This window comes from Sciurus vulgaris (assembly GCF_902686455.1).
Source record: "Sciurus vulgaris genome assembly, chromosome: 2".
Classification (NCBI taxonomy): domain Eukaryota; kingdom Metazoa; phylum Chordata; class Mammalia; order Rodentia; family Sciuridae; genus Sciurus; species Sciurus vulgaris.
This window is the reverse complement of record NC_136462.1, coordinates 111,526,750-111,551,348: the sequence shown is the minus strand read 5'-3', so window position 1 is coordinate 111,551,348 and position 24,599 is coordinate 111,526,750. Positions and strand designations below refer to the sequence as shown.

General features: G+C 45.1%; 1 protein-coding gene across 7 annotated transcripts in view; it reads left to right on the top strand.

The window, feature by feature from the left end:
* The window catches only part of DAPK2 (death associated protein kinase 2), a 117,403-nt gene that overhangs the window by 41,959 nt on the left and 50,845 nt on the right, over positions 1 to 24,599 (top strand). For 5 of the 7 annotated variants that reach the window (XM_079125704.1, XM_079125703.1, XM_079125700.1 and 2 more), the window contains exon 3: positions 19,264 to 19,485. In XM_079125704.1, the coding sequence (XP_078981830.1) occupies positions 19,264 to 19,485 (222 nt within the window). The remainder of the gene's footprint in view (positions 1 to 19,263; positions 19,486 to 24,599) is intronic. The other 2 variants (XM_079125701.1, XM_079125702.1) reach the window with 1 other exon arrangement.

Sequence of the window (24,599 nt, the reverse complement as noted above, 5' to 3'; positions counted from 1 at the left end):
TGATTCCTCAGCTAGCTAAACCTGGGTTCTCGTTCTTTTCTTTTTTGGTAGGTGCTGGGGATTAAGCCAAGGGCCTCACATATGCTAGGTAAATGTTTTACCACTGATCTCCAACACCCCTGTAACTCAGGTTTTGAACTCCACCATGGATCAGCAAGGGAGTGGTGAATCCTGGTGATCTAGGTGCATCAGAGGTCCTGTGAGGGCCTTATTTTGCAGTCTGCAAAGTGAGTCTAGGTCTTTGCTGAGGCAGACAGTGACCATGTTGGAGCGCCGTTGTTAAACCTTTCTACTGATCAGACTAATTTCACACCCTTTGGAAGTGTAACTGTTTTTCCTTAGTCACTGGAGAAGAACAGAATCTAAATATGCTCTGGTCTTGAGCTGGCCTTCAGGAGTGGAGGAGCAGAGCCAGCAGGAGTCATCTCTACTTCTCCCAAAGGAGTTCTCTTCTGGGGTTTGCCTAGCATGTGCAAGGCCCTGGGTGCCATCCCTGGTGTGTGTGGGGTCTCTTTTGAGACCAGTCTCTCCCACTTCACCTCATTGCCTCCTCCCTCTCAGCCTCCAAGCCCAGGTCCCATTCCAGTTAATACCTGCTTTAGATGATTTGACAAAGGGTTCAGTCGTAACCAGACCCCACTCTCTCACCCCCACAACATACACACACATGTGCACACACACATTGACTCCCTCTGCTACAAATTAGGCTTTTCTGTATTAAAAAGACTCAGGACTGGGAGGAATGACACTTTAGAGATGACAGGTCATGGGTTTATATGGGGCAGAGGTTCCCTGAACTCTTACCCAATAGCTACCTGCTGTGTCTTTGTGAGACTGATGGGCTTCACAGCAGCCTCAGATAGACAGTTGTACCCTCATTTTACAGAAGAGGCAACTGAGGCTGAGAGAGTTCAGGATGTATTATGATAAGTATTCCTGTTGGTCATCCACCCATTCATCTTTTAATTAGTTAGCTAATTTAAAAATATTTATTATTATGTGCAAATCACTGTGGAAGACACAAGGATACGTAGGAGAAACTGTAAGACCTTTCAAGACCTGGCCATCTTCAAAAAACATTTTGTTATCTAGGTACTGTTGCATAGCCCTGTAATCCCAGTGCCTAGGAGGCTAAGGCAAGAGGATTGTAACTTTGAGGCCAGTCTCCACAATTTAGTGAGACACTCAGCAACTTAGCAAGATCTTGTCTCAAATTTGAAAATAATAGTAATAAAAATAAAGGAGGAGAGGGTTGGGATGTAGCTCAGTGGTAGTGCATCCCTGGGTTCAATCTCTCTAGTAACAACAAAAATAGTGCATTTTGTCAAAGCACATATACACAATATTATTAATTAACTCTTTATTACTACAGCACATAAAGCCAATTTAGGTTTCCAAGACCCAAATGATAAAGGTGTTTCTGATAAACTCTGCAAATAGAAAAAGTTTAAGCTCGTCCATCCTTTCCTCTGAACACTGTGGTTAACCCATGTTGAACACCAACATCTCCACCAGATGTGAACCAGAAGCACTACATTGGGGCTGATGCCACCACGCTAAGTCTCCAGTACTTGGCTCCTCCTCTCTAATAGGAGTCAGTAACACCTGTTCCCGAGGGCCTCCCAGGATTTTGTGAATAGGAAATGACAGAACTTTTGTGAAACCACTTTGCAAATCATAAAGTCACTCTTCCAGTCTTATTATTCATGGAAGAAATCATTCAACAGCTTTTTATTAATTTGTGTTTGCTTATGATACTGCTTTTACCAAGGGAGGAAAACAGAGTTTCAGCAGAAAGGTTCAAACTGGAGGGAATTTCGAGGTCCCTAGGATTCTGCTAGGCAGTGGATTGGGGCTTCAGTTTCTAAAACAGCGCTTCTGACATGTTAATATCTTCATGATCCACCTGGGGGTCCACATGCAGATTGTGATTCAGAAGGACCCGGTGGGCTCTAATAGTCTGCTTTTCTAATAAGTTTCAGGTGAATGCCATGCGGCTGGTCCAAGGACCACGCTTCTTAGCTTTACTTCTTTAAGAGCAGTGTTCTCAGGTGCCATATCCAGGGGTGAGGGGAGGAGAGGTAGTGCAGCCCAGGGCCTCAGGAGGGGTGCAGCTCACTGCTGCCCTGAGAACCAGAGAGGGATTTCCTGCAAAGTCTTGTTGGGAGCTCTGATTGCTGCTCAGTGCCCCCACTTCCTTCCAGCCCCCATCTGGTGGGCAGAGGCTGTTGTCTTCTTAGGCTGTACACTTGCTCTGAATTTGGAAGGAGAAGATGTATGTTGTGATTGCTGAGCCCCGTCTGGAATGAGGAAGAGGAAGGAGGGAGATTGCACCTTCAGTGTGGTGCTGTCCTTTTGAGGGGACACACTGCATTTCCCCACTGTGCAGCGATCTAGAGGTAGCAGAATGGACCAGTTCCCGCCGTCAGCATCTGATGGAGTCACAGCACAGCAAAATCTCGGGCAGACCAGAAGGTTGTGTTTTTGTTTTGTTTTGTTCTTTGGTGGGGATTGGATGTTGTCGAAGAGAGCTGACTTAAGGGCTTTGGAGAAGGGAAGGACCAAGGAATAAGCAATCTCTCCTCTTTTTGCTGTATTCCTCTTGACACCCTTTGTCCTTACCTATGCCCAGCTTGACAGGCTCGGGGTGCCCACATACTGCCCTCTAGCACCCCAAATACCACTGCAAAGCCCATCTTGCCCTCCCTTCTCCCTAAGTACATATTCTCCCCCATTCCTAACTTTATCCCTTCTCTTTCCCACCCTGACATCAGAATTTCCTTTTCCTCCCTAGTTTAGCTGAGTTCTGCCACTTGGTTAGGAAAGCAACCTAATGCCATTGATTCCTATTAAGAGATATGTGACTACTAACCCAACAGGCTAAGAGTTATTTACAGCTTTATCAGTTGTGACACATGGATCCCTCCCACCTTTGCCTCTCTCAGTCCAAGTCTACACTTTAGAGAAACCTTAAGACTTTCTAGAAGTCTCTTTTGCTGTAGATGGTGATACCCCCAAGAGTCTGGGTGTGAGGGGAACTGTGTGAAATATGCCCAGGTCTGCTTGGTACCGGTGTGTCTGTTCAGGGGAAGGGTTCCCTCTGGCTCCACAGCAGGCCCAATGGAAGCAGGAGGCTGTGACATATAGGTTTTGTAGTGGCATGCTTTCCATACCATACTAGAACTGTCCTCCTAGTCCCAGCTGTGCCTAGAAGGGCTTGGGTCTGACACAGAACCTTTCTCCATTTTGCATAGAGAATTCCTCTACTGGAGAAGAAGAGTTTTGAACAAATTACTTTTCTTCTTATTGGCCTCTAGGATCTGTGGGAAAATTCTTCCCAGAACAGGAAGTGACTGGGTGAATGTCCAGCAGAATGTATGGTCCATGGTCCTGAACTGAGGTTAGTGTGTGTCAGAGTGCCTATGTGTCAGGTCAGGTGTCCTGGGATAGGAAGAAGTTTCACAAAGTGGCCATGCCCTTAAAGACACAGAACTTCAGTTTAGCAAAGAATCATTGTGAAGGTGGGAATGTGGGGACAGGTAACTCTCTTCTTCCAGTATCAGTTGGTTCCTCTGTGGATGAGGGACAGTGTCTTATCCATCTTTGTGTTCCCAGTGCTGGCACTCAGGACTCATTTATTCAGCAATACTCACTAAACATTCTTGATGGTGAAAGTACAAAGATGAACAAGACAGTGACAGGGGCCTTTCAGGAGTTGACAGCCCAGGGCGGGATTCAAGGCACATAGTCAGCACCATCAGGGGGCAGGCAGCAAGAGCTGCCTTGGGGAGGATGCTGAGATGTCACACAGAGGGTACCTGTTGTTATGGTTGTAACAGTCTTAGTTGCTCCTGGCTGGGCTTCTGGGCAATGCCCCTGGGTCTCCTCTAGGGAGTGGGCCTAACCCCCTACCCACTGCCACCCACCCCCACCCTGCCTCACCCAACAGAAACCCAGGGACCCAGGTGAAGAGCCAGACCCAACCTCTGGCAAGAGACTCTGCAGAAACCCTGACCTGGAACGAACAGGGTGGTGGCAGGTAGCCTAAGGGAGAGTCTGTCCCCTGGCCATCCTGGATCCTGATGTATTGAGACATAACTTGGCTTCTCCTTCTGCTCTTAAGGGAAGCTTAGACCTACCAATTCTTAAGATAAGGCAGGGGTGCACCTGTTTGGTCATCCTAAGCCTGTATAGGAGTCAGGGACTGTTATTCCATGGGCCTGTCTCTCTCAGGGTAAAGGTGATTTTTCTGGGATATTGGGTGTGGATCAGGAAAGGGCAGCCTGAAATCATGGGTGAAAATGCTTGCTCTGAATATGACACTCCTTGTCTGATTGGTTCATCCTTCATCAACCAGAAACCATTTACTGAGCACCAAGGATCTGCCAGGCTCTGTGCTAATGTTCTTATATTTCTACAGTTAAATTTTCTCAAGGGTCCTTCAGATACACATGTATTATTTTCATTTCACAAATGGGGATACCAAAGCCCAGAAAGCTAGAAATAAAATCACGTTTGTCAGTGTTTACCTTGTGCCAGGTGCTGTTCTGGGCACTTGTACGGATCAATGCATTTGATCTGCTTCACAGTCTGTGAGGGTCTTGTCATCCCCATCTTAATGATGAGAAAACTTGCCCGAGGTCCTACTGCTGGCTAAATAATGAAACTGGGCTGGAGTGATCCTGGGGTCCCTCCCTCCCAGATCTGAGCCCTCTGCATCCTGGGATAGATGCTGGTTGACCTCTGCTCCTCTGTGATTGCAGTGTGGTCCACATGGGCAAGGATAAGTCTACCTGGAGGCAGCTAGAAGGGGAGGCTTGGTGGATGGGAAGAGGCCATTTTAGAGGCTGGACTCATTCCACAATGCAGTTTGGGTACACAGAGCCAAAATAAACCATGTTGGCTGTGACCCATACCTTTGCTGTGTTCTAACAAATAGGTTTGAAGGAAACTTGTCAGGTAGCGCTAAAGCCAGTAATGACATAGAGCTGAGTTAGAGGAACCCAGCAGGGGTGGCAGCCCCGAAGGCGCCTGGGAGCTGTTAATTGGGGGTGGTGATGACAGAGGAGATGGCCCAGTGCCCTTCAAGCTGCTTGCACAGCAGAGGCTCTGGCTGCTGCTGGAGTCAGAGCTGGGCAGGGGAGAGTCTGGAGGGAAATAGGCTTCTAAGATACTTGGACCATTTCCTTTCACCCCCACCCTGCCCTCCAGTCTTGTGAGCTTAGGGAGACTAGATGTGGATCTAAAGTCAAATCCTTTTAAGGGTGGGGATGAGAGAAGGGGCCACCTGCTAGGCTGGGGGAAGCAGAGGGTGGGCGGTGCTACTTTATTCCTGTGGGACCTGACTTCTACTTTGCAATCAATTGACTTGGCCATTTGGATGACTATGAATGAGTGTTTTTGCCTTATGACCCCTTTAACACTGTGGCTCCACCTTTAGCCCTTAGTGAAATGGGCCTAGCCCTATTTTTATTACTCTGCTGCTCATTCTCTCTCTCCTGGGCCACTGAACTCCACAGTAATGGCAGTGCAGAACCACTTATAGTTCTTCCACTCCTGTATGCTGAGGACTTGGAGCAACATAACAGTGAGAGGCACATAGCCAATTCAGAATCTGAAAATAGAAGATTGAAAGCCACAGCCCTCCAAAAGATTATGATTTAGCGAACCTGTAATAAGGCCTGAGCATCTATCTATATTTTAACAAGCTCCTCAATGATTCTGATATACTCCCAAGTGTGATAGCCACCAGTGCAAAGGAAGGAAGAAGGAAAGATTCAGGCCTGCATAGCTGTTTTTTTTTTTTTCCTCTTTAGTACTGGGGATTGAACCCAGGGGCACTTTACCACTGAGCTACATCCTCAGTCCTTTTTATTTTGAAAGTGTCTCACTAAGTTGCCCAGGCTGGCCTAAAACTTGTGGTTCTCCTGCCTCAGCTTCCTGAGTCACTGGGCTTAGAGGTATATGCCACTGTGCCCAGATCATCTTTGTTGTGATTGACCACCAATACAACAAAAAAGAAATAAGATTGATTATGTCGTGCTCTGAAGTGAGGAAGGGTGTCAGTTTTTCAGAGGAGACAAACATCATCAAGATAGTAATTTCTGGGGCTAGGGATATAGCTCAGTTGGTAGAGTGCTTGCCTTGCAAGCACAAGGCCCTGGGTTCAATCCCCAGCACTGCAAAAAAAAAAAAAAAAAAAAGTAATTTCTGAACAAAAGTTATTGTGTGAGTTCTGTTCTACAACAGGGTGCTGCACAACATGATGGATAGTTTGGGGGTGGGGAAAACATTTTGCATCCCTAAAGGAGTCTGTTGGGCTGGTTGATCCCAGAACTGCTGCCCACCCTCAGTGCCACGCTACAGCAGGATCTGCTCACCCTGGATGTCATACCTTCCTTCAGCTGAACAGTAGGAGGGACAGTACCAGGAGCAAGAGTGTGATGACTTTGACAGCATGCTGAGGCAGGAGGATCGCAAGTTTGGAGATCAGCCTTGGCAACTTACCAAAATAAAAAACAAAAAGGGCTTGGGATGTAGCTCTCTGCTAAAGTGCCCTTAGGTTCAATTCCCAGTACCAAAAAACAAAACAAAACAAAACAAACAAAAAAAACCATAACTGAAGCTGGATATAATGACTCATGCCTGTAACCCCAGTTACTTGGGAGGAAGGCTGAGGTAGGAGGATTGCCAAGGGTGAAGCCAAAATTTAGTGAGACCCTGTCTCAAAATAAAAATTTAAAAGGTCTGTGGGTGTCGCTCAGTGGTAGAACACCCTTGGGTTCAATCCCCAGTACTGCAAACGAAAACTCTTACCAGAGCATAGTCACTCCTGTCAGTGCCCCTTGGGCACAGCAGTTGGATGATTGACAGGCCAGAGAAAAGAGAGTTCTGTAAAGGGGAAAAAACCTGGTTAACACCATCTGGTGCTGAGAAAGACCTAAAGCTCCTTTACAAACAATAAGCCTATAAGGACTCAGCCATAAGAAAATCAGTTAGGAAAAATAGTTTGCCACATACATGACAAAGGGTTAATATCACAAATATGTGAAGAGATTTTACAAATAATCAGAAACAAGCAAATGTTCCAGTAGAAAAATCAGGGAAGTGCATGTAAGTAGACATTTGGAATTACCAATAAATATAGGAAAAGATGTTCTTTTCCTAATCTTACTAGTAATCAACTACAAGTTAATTCAAGTTTTAAAAAAGTGAACTATAATCTTTCAAGTATCAAAAAAGTTGAAAAAAATTGAGTGTTTGGGGAGATGTGTGGGGGCTAGAGGTGCTGAGGATATTTATGGCTGATGGGAGTGTTAATGAGACAATCTTTCTGAAGGATAATTTGTTAAGCATTAAAAAACCTTAAAAATGTGTACTCTATGAATCAAATGTGCTCTGTATACATAAAAAAATGCACATTTTAAACAATGATTCTGTTTCTTGGAATTTATCTTAATCAGAGATGTATTCAGAGATCTATACATAAAGGTATTTATAACATAAAAGTATTTCTACATCAAGGCATTTTAATAATATTAAAATTGGAAACACCAAAAAATGTCCAAAATTACTAGTTTACTTTAAAAACCATTTTTTTTTTGGTATAGTGAGAAAGATGTGCAGCCAGTTAAAATTAGGTATTGAAATAATTTTTAATTGTGTGGAGAAATATTCATGATCTATTATTAGTGGATAATAAAGCAGACTTAAAAAGTGTATATGGTATCATCCCATTTACATTTTAAAAATGGACAAAGAAAAAGAGAACCAGAGAATACACTGAAAAAAATCCAAATGAGCAGATACCCAAATGGTAATGAAAATGGGATTAAGTTTTAACTTCCTTTTTCTGTTCCTCTACACCACCGCCCATATGGGGTATTGAACTCTGGATGTGCTAGGGTGTACGGAACACATTCCAAAGACATACAAGTTGATCTCTGGGTTTTCTAATGCACAGGGGCCAGACATGGGTTCCGGCTACAATAAAAGATTTATCACTGAACTGCATTCCCAGCCCTTTTTATTTTTTATCTTGAGATACATTCTTGCTAAGTTGTTGAGGGTCTTGTTAAATTGCTGAGGCTGCCCTCTAACTTGTGATTCTCACTGGGCACAGGGTACATGCCTGTAATCCCAGCAACTTGGGAGTCTGAGGCAAGAGTATCTCGAGTTCAAAGTCAGCCTCAGCATCTTAGAGATGCCCTAAGCAACTTAGTGAGACTGTCTCTAAATAAAATGTAAAAAGGACTGGGAATGTGACTCAGTGATTTAAGTGCCCCTGGGTTTAATCCCTGGTACCAAAAAAACAAAACAAAACATAATGTGACTTTCTTGCCTCCACCTCTCAAATTAATGGGATTATAGGTGTGCCTCACCATGCCTGGCTCTTTGTTTTGCTTATAAAAATAATGCACATATTTCTTTTCTAATAAAAAAATGTCAAGAATTTTTTTCTTTTTAAAGTGAGGCTGCCAATGAAGTATTCCCGGTGCACTGGGGGTTGCGGGGGAGGCTGAGGGTGATGGGGTCCTTCACCACACTTCCTTCCTCTTCAGTTTAGATCATCATTTCTACAGACACTGGCTGCATACTTCTTTTGTACCCAGTGCTGAGCTGGTCCTATGAGAGTAATAGAGTTGTCAGGTCTTATCTCCAGGCTGGCTGATAATTGAGGGCCAAGTCCAGGTTATTTGCTATAGAAATACTTATGTATTGTTTGGAGTGGCCAACATTTGCTGACAAGAAGATGCTACCTGGGCATTTCTCTGAGAGTTCCTGAGATCTGCTCAGCTTGCCTAAAGCCTTGGTCTCCCTGTTTTTAGAAATTTAGTTGGCTAACATGTTATAAATCACCCATGGCTGGACCTTGTGCAGTGGCTGACTCTGTGCAGTGGGAAGCCCAGAGATCACCTTGCGTGTCTTTTTAATGCGTTTCACCCTGATAGATACATGTGACATACTGACCTGCATCAGAGAATGCTAACAGGTAAGCTGGGATGGGGCCTGACACCTGAAAGAGATATTTTGACTAAATATGGTAATACATGCCTGTAGTCCCAACTACTTGGAAGATCACTTGAATGCAAGACTTTGGGACCAACCTGGACAACATAGGAAGACCCTGTCTCAAAAGAAAAACAAGAAACAGAAGAGATATCTTGAGTAATCCTTCATTTCTGATAAGGAAACTGAAACCCCAAGGGGGCTAGGAAGTTGGTGGTAGAACCAGGACTCCTGGCTCTGCCCAAAACACTTGATCTTCCTCATGTACACCCCTGTGTGTTTGGGAGAGGTGATCATGAGCATTGTCAAGTAATGACAAGGAAGCAAACTTTGAATGAAAAATTCACAGAAATTCTGAGAAACAGGTAGCGTCCATCCTAGATGGCTAAGAGTGGAGTACATCAGTGAAGAAGTTGCAACAAGAATCTCTCATTAAGATTCAGGTATAGGGGCTGGGGTTGTAGCTCAGAGGTAGAGCACTTGCCTAGCATGTGTGAGGCACTGGGTTTGATCCCTAGCACCACATAAAAAAATAAAAAGAAAAAGAAAATAAATGTTTTGTGTCCATTTGCAACTAAAAATATTTTTTAAAAAAGATCCAGGTATACTCTGGTAGGGTATAGATTCATGGTAGAAAGCTTTCCTAGATGCCTGAGGCTCTGGGTTTGATCACCAGTACCACCAAAAAAAAAAAAAAAAAAAAAAAGTAAGAAAGAATAAATAAAAAAAAAAAAAAAAAATTCAGGTGTATAGAAGAAAATAGAAAAGGAACAGTTGGTTAGTTGGTTATGATTAGTATTCTCATTAGTACACCCAGACACACATATTCCTCTGTAGAGCCACCTATTCTGTGTAGAAAGGCCTTTCTACCTCCAAGTAGTTTCTCAACTTGCCACCGTTAAAACCCCTTTTTGCTGGGCACGGTGGTGCACACCTATAACCCCAGCTTCTAGGGAGGCTGACACAAAAGGATCTCAAGTTCGAGGCCAGCCTGGGCAACTTAATGAGACCTTGTGTCAAAATAAAAAATAAAAAGGATTAGGGATGTAGCTTAGTGGTACAACCACCCTGGGGTCAATTTTCAGTAAATCTCACCCTGCACACTTTGCCACAAAAGCCCCTTTTCAATGCAAGATGCCATTAAAATGTAAACATGTTAGTTTGGAGGGAGGTTAGGTTAATCTTTGGAATCCTTTGTCATTTTATGTGAATTATAAGAAGGATCATAGGGAGATGTGGGTCAGGGAGAAGCAAAAAGTTCACAGGCCAGGTGCAGGAGAACTCTGCACTAGAGGGAAGGTACAGCAGGTGGGAAAGTAGATATTCTAGAAGATGAATCTTTTGCTTCACTATTTTATGAGGGATGGCCCCAAACTCCCCCACCCCCCCACACACATAATAATAGGAGAGCCATCTGGATTTTTCCATCTTTCTCTGCAGTCCTTTTCTTGCTCTTCAGCCTAGGCTCATGCTTAAGGTCCTATCTTTCTTGGTCTAGTCTCCTGGGTTTCACCCAGGCTGTGAGGCTGGCTGTTTCCAGAAGTGAGCAAGCTGACCTATTCTGCTGAAATTCTTTCATTAATCAAACATACATCTGATTGTAGGAACTTGGATGGTAGAAAGTGCCCAATACAACTTAGCACAATTAGTCACCTGACTGCTGGTTCTCCTTTTCCTTCCACCCCCACAAGAAAGAGGAAAGGGCAAGTTCAGCTTCCCAGTGTATTTCTTAGAGAAAGTGGCCACTTAATAGGGAAGAAATGAGGTAGACAGATGATGACCTTGGAGCCTCCACAGATTGAAGCTCTCGTGGATCTCTCTCTCTCTCTTTCTCTCTAGCCATTGCAGATATTCCTTTCAGTTAAGTCAGTGATCAATAAATGAAGAAAATGGACTGGAGAGGTGACTCAGTGGTAGAGTGTTTGCCTGTCAAGCACAAGGCACTGGATTTGATCCCCAGGACCACGAAATAAACAAATGAATAAATAAAGGAAGAATAGAGGAATACATTCATAAATAGATGGATGGGTAAATGGAAGTTAGGTGGATGGGTGGGTGGGCAGCCCCACTCTGCCACAGTAACCTATATCATGTGAGTATCTAGACTCTAAGGGAAATATCAGAGGACACTAATTTGGATTTTCAGTGAAAACCTTTCTATATGTGGCCAAATTTAACTTAAGTGGAGCCTAATTTATTTTAGATCTCGGACTTGTGGGCCTATGTTCATTGGACAACAGTATCAAAATGTGCTTACACTTAAAAATAGATTCCAGAAAGTAATCATCCCTCAGCCCAACTTGGCTCTGCTCAACAATTCCTTCCTTTTTGTGCTTTAGGACTTTTTTTCTTAAAAAAAAAAAAAAAAAAAACCAAACCAGAGGAAGGAAGTTAGTCTGCAGGACTAGGGAATTAAATGAGCTAACCTATGAAAGCAGCTGTCACAGGCCAGCACAGAGCAGCCACCTGTGACTTTGTGGATGGGGCCATTTGTAGGTTGGTCTTCAATTCCTTGGACACTTCTGGTTCCTGACCCTTATTCTATACACATTTCTTACTCTTGACCCTGAGTTTATCTTGGTTAGAGTGACTTCTTGAAAGACTAAATAATCATTTTTTTGCAAAGCACCAGTGTGTTCTGTTTCTATTTTTGTGTTTCTTTACAGCTTGAAACATCTTTGGGATCATGTAAGAGCATGCTTCCATGATATTGAACAGTACTTTTCAGACTAAGTTTCTTGGAGCTTTGGGGGTTCCACAAAGCTCCTGTAACCATAGGGGTAGGGATGGTAAATGAATGGTTTGCCTTTCCCCAAAAAGCACCCAGATTTTTTGTGTGGCACTGGGGATTGAAACTAAGGGCACTTTACCATGGAGTCACATCCCCAGTCCTTTTTATGTTTTATTTTGAGGCATGGTTTTACTATATTTCTGAGACTGGCTTTGAACTTGAGATCCTCCTGCCTCTGCCTCCCAAGTAGCTGGAATTACAGGCATGCTGGGATTACAAGAATAGTTTTTTATATGTTTTACATATTGGACTTCTGCTAAAGGCTTACTTTAGAGAGGGCTCTACATCTCAAATAATTGCAAAAGCCATTGTCAAGAGTCATGGAAGAGAAGCGGGTTCATTAGATAGCAGGTTTGACTCATTAGCTGAGAGTCCTTTTGAACAGCCCCAGACCCTCTTCTATTGGCAGGTTACTGCTTAGCCCATATTTTGTGGTTCTAGATCTTCCACCTGCTTTGGGTTGGTTTTCTGCTGCTCTCTCCTTATCTTGCTTATTTATCCTCATTTCTCTGACCTGGAATCCTGACCTGCTTCCCACTCTGGCTTCTGAGAGTGGGTTTCGTCTCTGTATTTTGGCTTCCTGGCCATCTGGTCTTGTGCTTGCCCTGATCTTAGGTAACAGTGTCCTTACGTGTTTTCTGCCTTCCTGGATCCTGACCCCACCAGGAGATCCTACTTTTCAGTGGCCATGGTCCTCCCCAGCACTATCTACTTTGAAGCTGGAATCTGAGGATGGGGTTCTTTGGAGATCAATCATATTCCAGAATACACTGGGACTAGAAACTGGAGACAGCATTCAGATGTGGTGATCCAGTGAGTGGAAGGGAATGATAATTCACTTTGGTGGAAAACAGGGCTTATGTGGTGCTTTCACATACTCATTTCCTTTCATTCTCATTGTCGTCTGGTGAGACAGGGATATTCTCATGTCTGTGTTGGGCACAAAGAAACTGAGGCTCAGAGTTATGCGATTTACTAAAGATGGCACAGCTAAAAGTAGAATGTGGATCTTTTGACTCTAAATTCTGAACTTGAGTGTATGAGCTTAGAAACAGATCAGTCACTAAGGCAATGGGGGAAAACATCTTCTTCCTGCAAATTAGGAGTGAGTTGGTTAGAGGATGGGTATGTTGGGAAGGGCTGGGGATAAGAGGCAGGGTCAGTTATAGAGGCTCCACAGTGGAACCTGGCCAGGTAGAGGAATGGAGAGGGTCCTCAGGGACACCATCTCCAGTCTGGGCATGCCCCCCCTCCACCAACCTGGTCATGCTGATTTGATTCCTCCTGCGTTTGATACATGTTGACTGAAGGCTCCATTCTTCCTCGTGGGCTGCACCTGGGTTGGCCTTGAGTGGAAGTTTCTAAGCATAATCCCTGCCCTATGGCCCAGAAAACTTGCAGGGTAATTCCAGAGGAATTTTGGCTCATTGTTCTCCTGGGTGGGAAAAGGAACTGCAGTGATCACTGTGGGGAAGCAGGAGGAACATGATCGCCACATCTTTCTGTCTTGGAGCACTTCCCATTTGATACTGCTGGCCTCACATGGCATCTTGTCCCTGGGTTGTTGGGACTTTGCATTCTGTGCAGCTCCATCTCCATCTTGATAAACTGGGCAAGTCACTCAATTTATGCCACTTCAGAGATGACTGAGAAAGAGAATGAGTTAGACTTATTGTTTTCATAGACCTTACAAAATCTTTCGCACTGGCCCCTGGGAGTTGACAGAACATGTCTGGTTGGTCATGGCTTTCCATGGAGGATGGGAGTGGGTGAGCAGTGGGAGTGGTCTACCTTGAAGTGGGCCATGAGAATTTAACATCAATAATAAAATCAAGTAAAAAAATCACTGTGCTTTTTATTATCAGCAGGTGCCAACAATTTTAAACAAGAGCAGGAGCAGCAGGAATAAAATACCTTCCTGGGAGCTGAGGGTGTAGCCAAGTGGTAGAGCACTTGCCTAGTGTGTGTAAGGCCATGGGTTCTATCCCCAGCACTGCAAAAAACCAACCAACCAAACAAAAACCCATACACAAAAGTCCTTCCTCCTATGGAGGATCCTCCCACAACTACTTGACACACCACTGCAGGTTAGTTACCTTGAAAGCTTCCCTGAAGCTGGAGTCAGTAGATGTGAATTTGTGTCCTCACTCTGCTGCCTGGCTCAACTTCCAAGTCATTTAACCTCTTTTAGCCTCAATTTTCTTATTTGTAAAATTGAACCAAAGACAATGCCTGCAAATATTAAAAAAGAGGATGAGCCAGGCATGGTGGCATATGCCTGTAATCCCAGCTACTCAGGAGACTAAAGCAGAAGGATTCCAAGTTTGAGGCCAGCCTGAGCAATTTAGCAAGATCCTATCTTAAAAGAAAAAAAAAAAAATGTGGAGATGTAGCTCAGTGGTGGAGAGCTCTTGGGTTCAATCCCTAGTGCTCCAAGGGAAAAGAAAAAGAGAAATAGAAAGAACATAAGATTAGCTTATAAAGAGACTAGTTATAATCTCCACTTTGCTATGCAAATCTATCCCATAGTGTGAAGTCATTTCTGGGTTATTCCCACTTAACAGTGAAGAATTTGAGAGGGTTGAGCCAGACTCTTTCATGCAGTTTAGGAGCTGGGGTTGGGACATTTCTGAGAACTGACAGGCTGTTCTAGGTGTACTCATTTTGTGCCATTCCTAAGCAGACAACAGGAGAACCTGCATGAGGTGCCAACCTAGACCCAACCAAGTTTAGGAGCAAGGTGCACTTGCCTGCAACCTAATCTCCACCCAACCCTACTTTGTCCTCCCAAGTGCTGAGTGAGTGAGGAGCTGAGCCCTTTGCCTGGGAAGAGGGGCGTGATCTTGACATAATTGCAAGAGAACGTGTTGGCAGGGCAGGCAAGACAGTTTCTGTGTCTTGAGGATTTACTGTCCCTTGCTAAACCTCCTACATGACTTTGCAAGCCGGCCTCAGGCACTGAGTTCCCACCTGTCCACACCTCCTGCTTTTCTGCAGCTGGATTGCAAAGTTCTTTCTCAGACATGATCTCATGATTTACCAAACAACCCTGGAGATGGGCAGAGCAGGTTTTATTGTCTCCATTTGAGAGGGGAGGAAACTGAGGCCCAGGGGGCTGCCCAGGCTGCTCAGGGTCACAGCTGGTTAGCAAAGGGGCTCTTACTCGAACCTATATCTCCTGATGCCAGACCAGGGGTAGAAATTTGGAGAGTGAAGTGGAAACCTTCATTTCTGTTCAGAGTCGTCACAGGCTCTTTGAAGTTTCTTGGCAGGAGGCTTTCTCAGGTGACAGAGGGAGAGAGATGAATTGAGAAGGCAGTTCCTTGTCCATGCCTATGAAACTCTTTGTGGCGACGGGGAGTGGGAATGGAAATGGGGTTGGGGGAGATTGAATCCAGACTCTTATGCATACTAGATAAGTGCTGTATCACTGAGCTACATCCCCAGCCCTATTCCCATAATTTTTGAATTGATGTTGGCAATGACAACCTTTAGAGGTTGTCTAGCTCTTCTCTGCTCTGTTCCTGCTTGACTCCCTGGGGGTCACTGTCCTAACCTAGAGCACCCTTACCACTCACCCCTCTCCCCCCATAGCCCAACTGGTTGGCTTCTGTACTGTGGGGCCTCCCTAGTGGGAAGAAAAGTGCCTTTCACCATCCTTCACCTGTCCTTGAGTCTGCTGGCACATTCTGATGAGCATAGTGGGACCATCTCAGATTTTGCTTTTCTGTATCTGTTGGGAGCACAATGGCCATGGGGTGGTCCACTGCAAATTTCCACTTCTCTTACCCCCTGAGGCCTAGGTAATGTGTCATGATTTGTGAATTAATACCACTGTAATTTTATTGGTGACCCCCTCAAGCAAAAACTGCTGGTGAGCTGAAGGAGGTGGTGCATACCTATAATCCTAGTCCAGCTACTTGGGAGGCTGATGCAGGAGGATTGTATATTCAAGTCCAGCCTAGGCAACTTAGTAAGACTGTGTCTCAAAATAAAAAAATTAAAAAAGGGCTGGAGATACAATTCAGTGCTTGTCTAGCATGTGCAAGATTTTGGGCTCAATCCCTAGTTTAAAAAAAAAAAAACTGCTGGTGGGAGAGTTGCTCCTTCTGATTCTCTCTCCTTCCCTTAACGATGCAAGAATGCTGCAGGGAGAAGTATAATATTGCAAAAGACAGAAATGATAAGAGTAACAATGGTGTGGTTTCTTCATCTGTGAATGGAAATAGAGGGCTATTGTAAGTCAGTGGTTCTCAGCCCTGGCTGCACATGAGTTACTAGGGAGCTTTTAAATATGCCTATCTTCAGGCTGCAGCCAAGAGCAAGGAGCTCAGAATCTCCAGGCTGATACCTAGAACCCAGTAGTTTTAAAATTCCCAGGGGATTCCAATATGCCACCACTAGGATCAAAGAGTTGGCTAATCGTTTAGAACAAAGATATATCCCTGCAGGGTGTGGTAGTACACACCTGTAATCCCAGCTACTTGAGAGGCTGAAACAAGAGGATCCCAAGTTCAGGGCCAGCCTCAGGAACTTAGTGAGGCCTTGTCTCAAAAAAAAAAAAAAAAAAAAAAAAAGGTGTTGGGGAGTATAACTCATTGGTAGAGTGCCCTCTGGTTTCTAGTCCCCATACTGGGGTGGGCGTGGGGAGGAACAGGGATATTCCACATCTGTGAATGCTGGTTATGGGGGAGGGGGGCTTTTTAAATCATGCCAATTCCCTGGCCATACATTCCAAACCATTTGAATCAGTGACTTCTGGCTCTAGGTGCCTCTCTGTTCAGCTTTCACCTGAACTAGTAGTTAGGCTGATGCTGGGCCAACATTATTAATATTTCCAAACTTCAAAATTATCTAGTAAGGAATCATGATTCCCATTTTACAGATAAAGAAACTGATGTTTAGAGTAGGTAGTAACTTGACCCAGGTCATAGCCTAAATATGTTCCTAAGACCTAGTCTGTCTGATCTTGAAGACTGCTATTCCTGACCAATACCCATAGTTGGGGCCTGGGGCCTGGTCTGGAGGGTGTTCTCCTCTCTTCCCTAAATGGCTCAAGCAGAGGAGGAAACCAGCCAGCTGCCTTTGCCCTCCCTGAGACTCCCCACAGCAGGTTAAGCACAAGGTCCTTTGCCAGTGAGGAGAGGTGAGATGCAAGGTGTGGCCTGGCATTTGGCTCCTCTTAGTCACCCACTTTCAAAATACCTTCTTTTGGAGGAAGATTAGGTCTGCTCCAGTCACCTCCCAATGCGATGCTGCTCTCACAAGGAAGAAACTCAAGAGGGAAAAGCAAACACTCCTTTGCTTTTTGAGAGTTTGAGGAATTTTTCAGGCATGTGACATAGAAAAATGCATCTGTTCCCCTCATAATACAAAGGGTAGGCTATGTCAAGGTGACCTGAAACCTTTAGCTCTACTTGACAAAATTGCTTTTGGCCCTTCCCAAACCCTAATGTCGTTAATGCAGATTGGGACTGGGAGCTGGGGAACTTGGGTGCCAAACCCAACCCTGTGCCACCACCTGCATGCTCTGTGAGCTTGAACAAGCCACTTAAAATCCTTCAGCTTCACTTTCTCCATTTGTCCAGTAGAAACTTAGGGCTGCTATAAAAAGACCACAAGAACTCTGAAATGCCAGTCCCTGACAGCAGCCTCTTGAGGTGTCAGAAGAGTGTGGTTGCCCGACCACCAAGACTCACAGCCGTCTGGAACCAGAATCTTTGTCAAGTGTTTGCTGGCACCTGCTCAGTACCCAATGTCCCGGAGGCCAGAAGTAGCTCCTAGTGACCATCTGTGTTAGAGACACACTGAATGCGTTCACTCTGGCTTCACTCCAACTGCATCAGCTCCTAGTGTGTGGACAGCTCAGAACCAATGTTTGGGTCTAAATAGCTGAAACTTGAGAGTTAGTGGACTATGTAGTATAAATTTGGCTCCAGAAAGCCTTCCTTGCCTAGCCAAGTCCCCAGGAACCCTTTCTCCCCAAAACTCCCTCTGCACCTGTTGCCTGTGCCTTTGGTCCCTGACCCTTACTGCCCAGCACACAGTGATGCTGTGTTGAGTGAATGGAGGATGAGGAAGGAGATATACATGAACCTGTGCTTGTGACATTTCTGAAGTGGATGCCATAGAATGCTATGGTGTAGCATAGGTGTTGGTGTATCTATGCCTTGCTTGCTCAACATGACTTTCTTGTCATCACTCAGTTTATTTTGAAGACCATATGGTTTAGGATTATTCTAATAATAGAGTGGTTTAGATGCAATGCTATTTTCTGAGATTGGGACAAATATCATGAGTACCTCATCACCCCAGAGCCACTAAGAGTGTACCTCTTTAAACTGGAGCCTGGTGGCCCCTTATTAAGCCATTAAGTCAAACCATAAAACTTTCTGATCTGGGTGTGATAGCTCAAGCCTGTAATCTCAGCTACTGAGGAGACTGAGGTAGGAGGATTGCATCTTTGAGGCTGTCTCAGCAATTTAATGAGAGCCTATCTCAAAACAAATATAAAAAGGGATGGGGATGTGGCTCATTGGTAGAGAACCCCTGTGTTCAAAATCCAGTACTAAAAACAAACAAAAAACCTTTCTGAGTTACCTAAGCAGTGGGTTTTGGGAGAAAACCTGGGGCAATGTGGAAGGGGAGTGTGAGAACCCCCAAGAGGTGTGGCCCCTGACAGTCTGCAGGGACTTAGATCTGCCTCTGCTGATGGCCTGCTTTGAGATGGAGAAGCAGAAGGTTGTTGCCCTTCTTTTGGGGGTGGGCTGCCCCTGGAGCACTGGCTCAGGAGTGCTTGCCCCTCTGGCGTCGGTACCCTTTCATGGTTATTGTCTTGAAAGGATGAAACGAAGGATTCCTAGGCCCAGCCCTGTGTCCTCGGGAGCAGGCCTTCACTCCTGTGATTATCTGAAAGGTTTTGTGGAGAGTGGGTTAGGCAGCTGACTTTGAGACCTGGCTTGGCAGTTAGCATTGTGATGACTTCAGGCAAGCCACTGCCTCAGTTTCCTAATTTTATAACTCTGTGGTCACACTGTCAGGATCTCCCATTATGATGACTACGTTTGTCAGGCCGCCCACACCCCAACCAGGATACCCACCAACCTCACCTGCTTATGACATTGTGATTTCATCTGGTGGGTTCCAGCTGAGGCTTTGCAAGGACAAGGCTGTCATCCTGATCAAATCAGTACTTTTCAGGGCCTCGGTGTTCACCTCTGTACACTGGGGATAACAATTTTAACATGCATTCCCTGTTAAAGGTAAAGGACTCATGAGCAGAAGGGAAGCCCATTACCTGTGCCATCTTGGTCACTTGTCAGCTATATGGGGATGCTGGCCAGTGGTATGCTTTGTCCTTTTCTGGTAGAATGACTGAATTAGTAACACGGTAGCTGGCAGTGGGGGTCACTTCCCCAGTGGGCACAGGGACATTCTAATTGTGTGGGTCTGTGTTTCTTCAGCGGCCAGTTTGCCATTGTGAAGAAGTGTCGGGAGAAGAGCACAGGACTGGAGTATGCGGCCAAGTTCATCAAGAAGCGACAGAGCCGGGCCAGCCGGCGGGGTGTGTGCCGGGAGGAGATTGAGCGGGAGGTGAGCATCCTGCGGCAGGTGCTGCACCCCAACATCATCACGCTGCACGACGTCTACGAGAACCGCACCGACGTGGTGCTCATCCTCGAGCTGTGAGTGAGGTGCCAGCACCCGTGGGGGCAGCGGGGCAGGCAGGGTGGTGGAAGCTTTACTGTAGGCTGGGGGAGAGCCATGACCAGACCTAAGCTCAGACCAGAGAGGAAGTCAGTGGTGGGCAGTTTCTCTCTACCTCAGTCACCCCCATGCTGCTTCTGGAACTGGGCCAGAGGAGGGACAAGCTTGCTGAGTAGCAGGGGCAGAGGGTGACGGTCACAGTCCTGCTTTCATTGGACCCTGGGGATAGAAGGGAAGAAATGACTGGCGCTGGGTCATCTTCTGGCTGGAGGAGCATGTGAGAAGGTGAGAGGGAGCAGAGGGTGGGCTGGGGAGTAGGGGAGGCTGTCAGGAAGGGATCTGTTCTATGAGGAGGGGAAGAACAAACATCATTTGAGCTCTGTGACGCTCGTCTGCAGCCCTTTCCTGGGGAAAATCCACTGTGTCTGTACTGTGTTTAACACTGTCATTGTTATGATGATGGCTATTATTTAGAGAGCCCAACCATAGGCAAGTGTTTTCTGGGTGCATTATGGTTGTCACCTTGTTCAATCCTGTGATGGCGGAAATGTCATCTAACAGAGGTTATTCTGTATTCGCAGTGCCAAGCACTTCTATTACCTGGTTTAATCCTCATAACAATGCTATCACATGATGACTCTTATTATATTCCCATTTATAGATCAGAACACTGACAGGCTGAGTCACTTACAAGATCCAATAGTCACCACAGTCGGGGGTGGGAAGGAAAGAATGAAGGAACTTTGGATTGTACAGAGGGAGTGGGGGAAGGGGTGGGGTGGGTGGGGAGGTGAAGGACGGTAGACTGTGAGACAAACATTATTACCCTATATGCATGTATGAAAAGAATTTTTTAAAAAATATTTATCACTGTCAAAAAAAGTTAATGAAAATAAATAAATAAAAACTAAAAAAAAAAAAAGATTTGATAGTCAGGAAGTGGCAGGGCCAGAACTGCAGTCCACATGACTTGTGCAGACAGTTATAGACATGAGGCAGGACAACATGATGTTGGTCTAGCTGAGGAGGACTTCACAGTGGTTGGTGAAATTTGGATAGGTGACATCAAGACTCTGGGGGTTGGTTGGCCACTGTCACATCCTCTTGGTGCCATTTCCATAGAACAGGCAGGTAGGGCCCTGGCAGACAACAGGGTTTGAGTTGCACTACGGTCCAGGTCACAGGGGCTGTGTCCAGTCCAGAATAATATTCTAGCTGGGCATGTTGGCACACTCCTATAATCTCAGCTACTTGGGAGGCAGAGGCAAGAGGATCTCAGTTCAAGGCCAGCCTGGGCAATTTAGTGAGAACCAGTCTTGAAATAAAAGTTTATTAAAAATTTAAAAAATAATGTACTGAGCTTCATAAACATAAGCATGTGCCAGTTAGCAGGGGAGTGGTGGCATTTACTTCAGCGATCCTCGATTTTGTGTCCTTGGGTAGGTTACCTCACGCCTCCATTTCAGATCTCACCTGCAAACCAGGTAGCCATCCTTAATCTGCCAAAAGATTGGCTGTACTACCTGACATTTAAAATAATTGTTTCGAGAACTATCCTGTTGTTGGCAAGATATAGATTTAAGAAGCATGAGAATATTTGTATACTCTTGAATTTAATTCCTGCCCGATGTTTAAATGCATAAAATTGTCTATGTTCTACCCTTTTATAGCACCCAGTATCCATTCTGATTATCCAGTGCATCTCCCTGCACATGTCTGACTCAGATAAAAGCCTGGTGGGGTCCTCCAGGAATGGCCAGCAGGGCTCACCATCAGTCAGTAGTGATGGGCCGTTTCTTGGGAGCTCAGGGGCACCATCCATTGCATCACATTGATGCTCCTGCTTGTCTGGGCTACTGTGCTTGTTGAGTTCTGTCTGTTCACAGTTTCTGTCTCTTTCACTTCTAAGTTGTTTCATTTCTCTCTGCTCTCAGGATGCCTGTCTATGGAGTGCTCAGGATTTTTTTTTTTTTTTTTTCTTTTTGGTATTAGGGGTTGAACCCAGAGGTGCTCTACCACTGAACTACATCACCAACCCTTTTTTTTCTTTTTTTTTTTTTTAATTTTGAGACAGTATCTCATTAAGGTGCCCAAGCTGTCCTCAAACTTGTGATATTCTTTCCTCAGCCTCCTGAGTAGTGTGCCACTGTGTCTGGCAGTGCTAAGGATTTTTGAAATTAGAAAAGACCCAAGTTCACTAAGACTGTGTCTAAACCGTGTGTGGCCAGAGTCTGAGAGAAAAGACCTCCTTTTTGTGCTTAGATTTGGTGTTAGGCACGTGGGAGTCTGTGACCCAGGTCCTCACTCTGCCCTCTAAGTTACTGGGTTTGCCTACTAGTTGAACATGGGTGTTAGTGTCCACTGCTCAGCTGAAACTGCTTAGTTACAGGTTGTTGTTGTTGTTGTTGTTTTATTGTTTTTTTTTTTTTTTTTTTTTTTTTTTTTTTTTTTTTTTTTTTTTAGTTGTAGATGGACAGAAGCACTCTGCCACTGAGCCACAACCCCAGCCCTAGTTACAGGTCTGATGGATGAGTCTACCCTGATCCCATGACCCCTCTTAGCACCTTGTCTGGCACAGGGCTTCCATTTGCTTCCCGCTAAAGCAGCTAGTAGGAGGAGGACATGACCAAACCTGACTCGAGCTCCTTTCAATTGTCATTATCCTATCTGTCACCTCCTTAGAAGGCGCTGCCTCTGGTCATGGCTGCTGAAGGCAGGGTTGAGGATTTAATTGTCCGTACAAGTTGACTTCAGTATGGTAGGAAGAATGTATTCAAAGTCTCAGTAGATTAACTCGTGTCTTATATGGAGTTTTCTGTGAAGAATATCAGCCTTCCTGTGAGGGCCAGGCAGGCCCCTGGTTGTAGCCCCAACTACTTAGGACCTCCCAAGACTCCAAGCCTGCAGAAAGTGATACCCTGTGGTTACCTACCAGAGATGGCCTGCCATTGGTGCTGAATCGAGTCCAGCAGCTCTGGCAGCATCCTCCCCCCATTGCTACATAAGCAGATCTTTTGTGCATACATTCCTGGAAGAGTTCTGGGAAGCATTTCAGCTAGGAGACCAACCTGCAGGGAGGAAGGAAACAAAGGTCAGGTTAGCAGGCAAGGAACAATCCTGGAAGGCTTGAGGAAGAGGCCAGGCTATTAAATTTTGCTTTTCCTATCAAAGCAGGAGATTTGGGTATGAAAAGAAGCTTGGAAGGAGATGGGAAATGACTCCAGAGCTGAGGTCATAGAGTCAAGAAGACCTTTGTAGAAACTCTGTTGCTGGCATCATTGTGGTATGTACTCAGAGACCCAGCTGCTCAGGAGGCTGAGGCAGGAAGATTGCTTGAGCCCAGGAGTTCAGACTATACTGCACTATGTGCCCCTCGGGTGCCTGCAGGCAGTATTTAGAAGTTTGTAGCCACTGCTCTTGACCCTCTCTCTTTCTCTCCCGCCCTGTTCCTCCCTCTCCCTCTTGCTCCCCTCCCCCTATGGTGCTGGCATTTGAAGCCAGAGCTATGCTAAGCAAGTACTCTACATTGAGATTTATCCCCAGGGTGGGACCCTGTCTCTTTCTAAAAAGAAAAGGAAGAGAAGAAAAAAGTAACTGTGTTCATGGGAAAAAGAAATAAAACCCAGGCTACTTGACTGGGCTTTGAAAAGAGGCAACTGAACTTTGATATGAATGTCCCCAGCCTGGGTATGCAGGGCGTAGATAGTCACCCTGGGCAGTCTTCTCAGCCTTCCATTTTCTGAGTCTCCAGGGGAGATTCTAAGGGCTGCAATGACAGTTCCCTTCTTCATCCCAAGGAGATCATGGCATACCAGGTCTCTGCCCATGTCACTTCTTCAAACAGATGACTAATTACTACTTCCCAAAGTCCTCGTCTAGCCTCCTTCTTCATTTTAGTGACTTTGGGGTAACAGGACACATCGCCATTAGAATGATAATCTTTTACACTTCAGCAACACCTTATTTAAAGTGGGAATAGTAGAATTATTATTTTAGACTGAGAGATTTGCCTTATACATCCCACTTGCAGGGTAGGAATACAAAAGACAAGGATGGAACAGGGTTCTGTGTTTCAGAGGTGAAACAATAGATTTGAAAAATTGAAAAGGCTCTGGAGAGGTCCCTTGTCAATGCCAAGTTTTTGCTGTCTATATAATACAGGATATTCTGTCTTATTTATTTATTCATTCTTATGTGGTACTAGGGATTTAACCCACAGATCTTGTACTGAGCTACGTCACTACCCCTTTTTACTTCTTATTTTGAGACAAGGTCTAAGTTGCTAAGGCTGACCTTGAACCTGTGATCCTCCTGCCTCAAGCTTCCAAGTCATTGGGATTATAGGCATGTGCCACAGCCCCAGGCCCGTAATGATTTTTTTTTTTTTTTTTTTATACCAGGGATTGAACTCGGGGGTGCTTAACCATTGAGCCACATCTCCAGCTCTTTTTATTTTTTAATTTTGAGTCAGGGTCTCACTAAGTTGCTGTGGATCTCACTAAGTTGCTGAGGCTAGTCTAGAACTTTCAATCCTCCTTCCTCAGCCTCCTGAGTCACTGGAATTACAGGCATGCACCATAACTCCTGGCCAATATTGATATTTTAAGCGTTTTGTTTCTTTCCTTTTTTTTATTCACCAAACTTCTATTCTCACACTAGGTGCTGTAGAATCACAGATATCCTAGCTGGGGAGAGAGTCCAGATAAAGAAGTCCAGTGTGTTGAGGGCCTGGTTGCAATGGAACAGTGGGGCAGTGCTTGGGTGGCCTTCATTCTGCATCAACAGTTCAGGTTTTGCAATGTGGAGAGGATATGGCAAGGGACCTATGGCGGACTTGTATTTAGGACACCTAGGTCTAAATCTTGGTTCTATTACTTACTAGCTACAGGATCTTGGGCAAGTCACTTACTCTCTTGGGACCTTAGTTTCATCATCTGGTGAATGGAGATAGAGGTTCCATCCTGCCTCTCAGGGTGGACGAAAGGTACTAGTAAGAGAATGCTTGGGAAAGCACATTGCACAGGTGGCAAACTTTAACTCGAAATCAAGCCTTCTTCACCCCCACCACCCCACAGTGATACTGTGCGTGGTT